A 4514-nucleotide genomic window follows, 5' to 3' on the forward strand; every position below is an offset into this window, starting at 1 on the left:
CCAAACCTATGTCATTTATATAAAGCAAGAGGTGATTGGAGCTTAATGATCTCCCAGCTTAATCCTTAGGTCCATGGTGACACTCTAAGAATCAGAAAGACTTACTTGAATTTTGTCAGGATAGGCAAGCTGCTAAAATGGAAATTAAAAGCCAGTGTTAGTGACATCCAATTCATGCCACAGTGTTTATTTTTATAAAAATTAAGGACTTCAGGCTATGTATGCTTCGTAGAACTGGATATTTTGAAGCAGGGGGAGAAATGGTAGATTATATAATGGTCATTTTCAAAACTGAGTTGGTAATGATGCATGGTCCAATTGAAGTTTTCATCATCTTCTGATACAGTCACTATTTTCCATAAAACCTGGAAACTCCATTAACCAAATGAGAGTTTTAGAGAGCAACATTTACTTGAATGTAGTTAACTGTACTTGTATTTTTTTTTTGAAAAAAGCAGACAGTTCTGTTTCATTGAAGTGGTGCATGAATATATGAATACATAATATGTTCCCAAATTAAAATTTACATTTTGAATAGAAATTTAGAAATAATGATGAGCTCTGCAAAAAATATAATCAAATCATCCTTCACCTCAACTGTCGTCTTATCAATCTGTCAATAACTACAATGACCAGAAAACAGAAAAATACTGAAAAAATAAAATCATGACTTAGAGACATAATAGCATTGTTGCTTAAAAAAGTGAAAGTGTTCTTCTATCAACATTAAAGGAAATAAAATGTATATAATAACTTATCATAGAAAACTGTAGGAGAAATCAAATAAGTCTTAATGATACCTACCTACCAGGTTTTAGTATCAAATTTTTAATCTTTCACTTTCTTCTCATCTACCTATCTATATGCATAAGTAATCATAGCTAAAGATGTTTATTGGCTTTTCCTTAGCTCCCTCCCTGTATTTAGCAAGTACAGAGTTCCAAGTTTGAAGGTCAAGACATTTGAGAAGTTTGAGGTCAAAGAGAAGGGTGAATAATGAAGCTGGAAAATATTTTAAATGCTGCATCATTGTTATATTAACATAATAATTGGGGCATCTGGGTGGCTCAGTTGGTTGAGTGTCTGACTTTTGATTTCAGCTCAGGTCATGATGTCACATTTCCTGAGTTCAAGCTCCACATCTGGCTTTGCACTGAGAACATGCAGAGCCTCCTTGGAATTATTCTCCTTTTTCTGCCCCTCCCCCCAACTCACTCTCACACATGTGCTTTTTCTCTCTCCCTTTATCTCAAAATAAATAAACTTAAATTAAAAAAAAAACAAACAGGTAACTAAGGGACTGTTTCGTTGTGTTGTGTTTCACATTTCAATACAAGTTTTCATTTTGAAAGACTGTGTGGCAAAAAGTAAACGAGACTGGATAGGAGTCAGAAGATCTGCACAGTACTTTATTTCCTAGAAACCTTGAGGAATTTTAAAGCATCAAGTAAAACACATCAAGGAAAGTGCTTCTTAGGTGAAAGAACACTGTATGTATATTCATATTACTTACTATTTATCTTCCTCATTTATATATAATATGGAAAATACTGTTCAGTATTCCCTTTGTTGCTTTCATTCAGTATGTTGACCCTGAAAACGATTGGTTAGTTTCAAAAAGGTGAGGTCACTGTTGGCAAGATTGAGATTCAGAAGACTAAATAAGGAACCAGAATTTTAAAATATAACACAGACCCAGTAATTTTAGCTTATGTAGTTTCAAAAATAAAACAAAACAAACAACAAAACCACCTGTATGATCAATGTAACTCTAATGTAGAGCAAGCACCTACAGATTGTAAAGTCTCTCTAGGGTCCTTTTAAAGCACAGATAGTTGATTTGGTGTCATTTTCTCTTTTCTGGTGGTTCTACTGGGACTTCGATACAAGCAATGTGAACTCTGTTGTCAACCTATGACCTTTCTGTAATGAAGAAAAGATTGGACTGTTGTCTCCTGAGTGTGAAATAATGTAAGGCTTGTCTGAGGAAACCTTTTGCAGTCACAGCCAACTGTCCAAATGCTGATAATTGGAGGTGATACGAAATTCTAAAATCAATGTGCAGAAATTTATAAGGAAAACATAAATAACAAGTTTAAGAATAGGCTTTTTTTAGTTTCAAAGAGATTGCAGTTGAAGTATCACTAATAAATATCATTATTGTCATCCCTATTGTTTATTTTCCATAAACAATAACAATTTTTTCTCTACAAATCTTGGATGTTTTCTAGCTATTTTTTTTATTCCAGGTAAGGATAGCAGCAGAACTTATGTCACTACAAACAAAACTTTTGACATATTTCCTTACACTCTCCCAAATTGAAAGTGTTTGGATTAGAATTGCAGTAACTTTCTCTGTAAATTGCATACAAATTATTTCATTCATACTTGAGGAAAAGCATCATTTGCTATTAAAACTCTCCTTTAATATAAAACTATTTCTCTCATGGTCTATATTCTAAAAATTGGACAAACATTTAAAAATATTTAAAATACTAAAAAATACTTTTTTGTCAGCAAATAAAATTTATTGGTAAGCATGTGAGGCCAGCATGGCCAAAGGAATCAGTGCTGTCAAAGACCTCAGGAGTGCAGAGCTCGCCACCTGTCCAGAGGGCCACGATTGGGAACATATTTGACTCCACAACCATTCTGGATGAGACGCTTCTTAGCCACTTTGTCTTCAAATTCATTAGCATTAAACTTGGTAAAGCCCCACTTCTTGGAGATATGGATCTTCTGGCGGCCAGGGAACTTGAACTTGGCCCTGCGTAAGGCTTCAATCACGTGTTTCTTATTCTGAAGTTTGGTGCGGATGGACATGATGACTTGACCAATATGGACTCTGGCCACTGTGCCCTGGGGCTTTCCAAAGGCACCTCGCATACCTGTCTGGAGCCTGTCAGCCCCAGCACAGGACAACATCTTGTTGATGCGGATGACATGGAAGGGATGAAGCCGCACTCGAATATGAAAGCCATCTTTGCCACAACTCTTCACCATATACTTGTTGGCACAAATTCGAGCGGCCTCCAGGGCTTCAGAGGAGAGCTGCTCATATTCATTAGACACCATGTGACCACAGAGTGGGAACTCATCCACTTTTGCCTTCTTCCGACCCAGGTCAAAGATGCGGATCTTGGCATCAGGAACACCACGGCAGAAACGAGACTTTGGATACGGCTTGTTTTTGCAGTACCGGTAACAACGAGCTGGTCTGCGGCCCATGGCAACAGCAAGAACTCGGAGAGCCTTGAAGAGAAGGAAGCGCACGTTCTCACGCCTGCGCATGCGCCTTTGTAATATTGTCCATCTTCCCGCATGGAACCATAGAGGCGCGTTGACAGCAGGAAGACTCTCTTTCAGGACGTCCCCACCATAGATACAGCAACAGTGTACGCCTTTGTGGGCACAACTTGGCACATGCGCAGAGCAGAGGGTTAGGTATATTCTCCTGTGGGCTACCTGGAAATGAATTGTGTTTGCCACTTGGGCCTAGAGGCCCTTTTCTTTCCCCGCTGCCCATCTTCGGCATAGATCTTTTGCCCTAGGCTTTGTCATAGGTATAAAAGACATATTTTCTAGAGTTTATATAAGAAAGGTGTCTCCAGCTATACAATATATTTGTTGTCTAGTTTGTCTAAATGATTTTACAGCTCTTATTTCCCACCAGCATTTAAAGATGAACTGTTATTTCTCCAAGTGTATGTGGTTTCCTTCTCTAGGTAAAATGGTTTCTTGGCATAAACTCTCTGATAAGGTTCAAAGAGATGAGAGTAGAGTAACTCTCATTAGAAGAGGTAACTATTGTATATATTGCTTGATAATTGCCTTAGGAACACAAAACTTGGGCAGTTTTATTTGGCCATATGGAATGATCTTATTATCAAAATGGTATCCACAAAATTGAAATACCAACTGAAATTTTCAACTTAAGGCAATTTGCATTTTCAAATATTACAGCTGCTAGAAACTATATGGAAGAATAACTGTGCTTTATTAATCTTTTACATCTTACTGAGGATGAGTGTAATACTTTTTTACCTTCTGGTATGGGCTTTTATAAAAGTATTATGATCAGGATCAAAATGTGGGAAGGAGGAAAATGAAAGGAAGAGAATTTTCAAATACTCTATAATTTCTATTTGAATTTCCGTAGTTTTGTTATGATTCCTCAGTGCTATTTCATAAATCCAGGACATCATGAAACAAAGTCTTTCCAATGTAAATATACTAATCTGCTAATGCTTTCTCCTTAAAAGGGAATCAAATATGTTGTGACAAAATAACTCCTATCCTCAAAATGACTGAGGTTTTACAAAATGTCCATATCAGATAGAACTATTAAAACTCCCAATTTAGGGGCATTTGGGTGGCTCAATTAGTTAAGGGTCCACCTCTTGATTTCAGCTCAGATCATGATCTCATGGTTTCATGAGTTCTAGTACCACTTCAGTCATTGGACAGAGCCTTCTTCCGGATTCTCCCTCTTTCCTTCTGCCCCTCACCAGCTC

General features: G+C 37.1%; 1 protein-coding gene across 1 annotated transcript; it reads right to left on the reverse strand.

Moving 5' to 3' along the window:
* Positions 1–2506: 2506 nt before the first annotated feature.
* Positions 2507–3291, reverse strand: RPL10L (ribosomal protein L10 like). The gene has a single exon (XM_058740818.1). It carries the CDS (start codon positions 3289–3291, stop codon positions 2584–2586), a length of 708 nt encoding a protein of 235 aa, XP_058596801.1. The 3' UTR covers positions 2507–2583.
* Between the last annotated feature and the right edge of the window lie 1223 nt (positions 3292–4514).

Source organism: Neofelis nebulosa, chromosome 7 (genome assembly GCF_028018385.1).
Source record: "Neofelis nebulosa isolate mNeoNeb1 chromosome 7, mNeoNeb1.pri, whole genome shotgun sequence".
Lineage (NCBI taxonomy): Eukaryota > Metazoa > Chordata > Mammalia > Carnivora > Felidae > Neofelis > Neofelis nebulosa.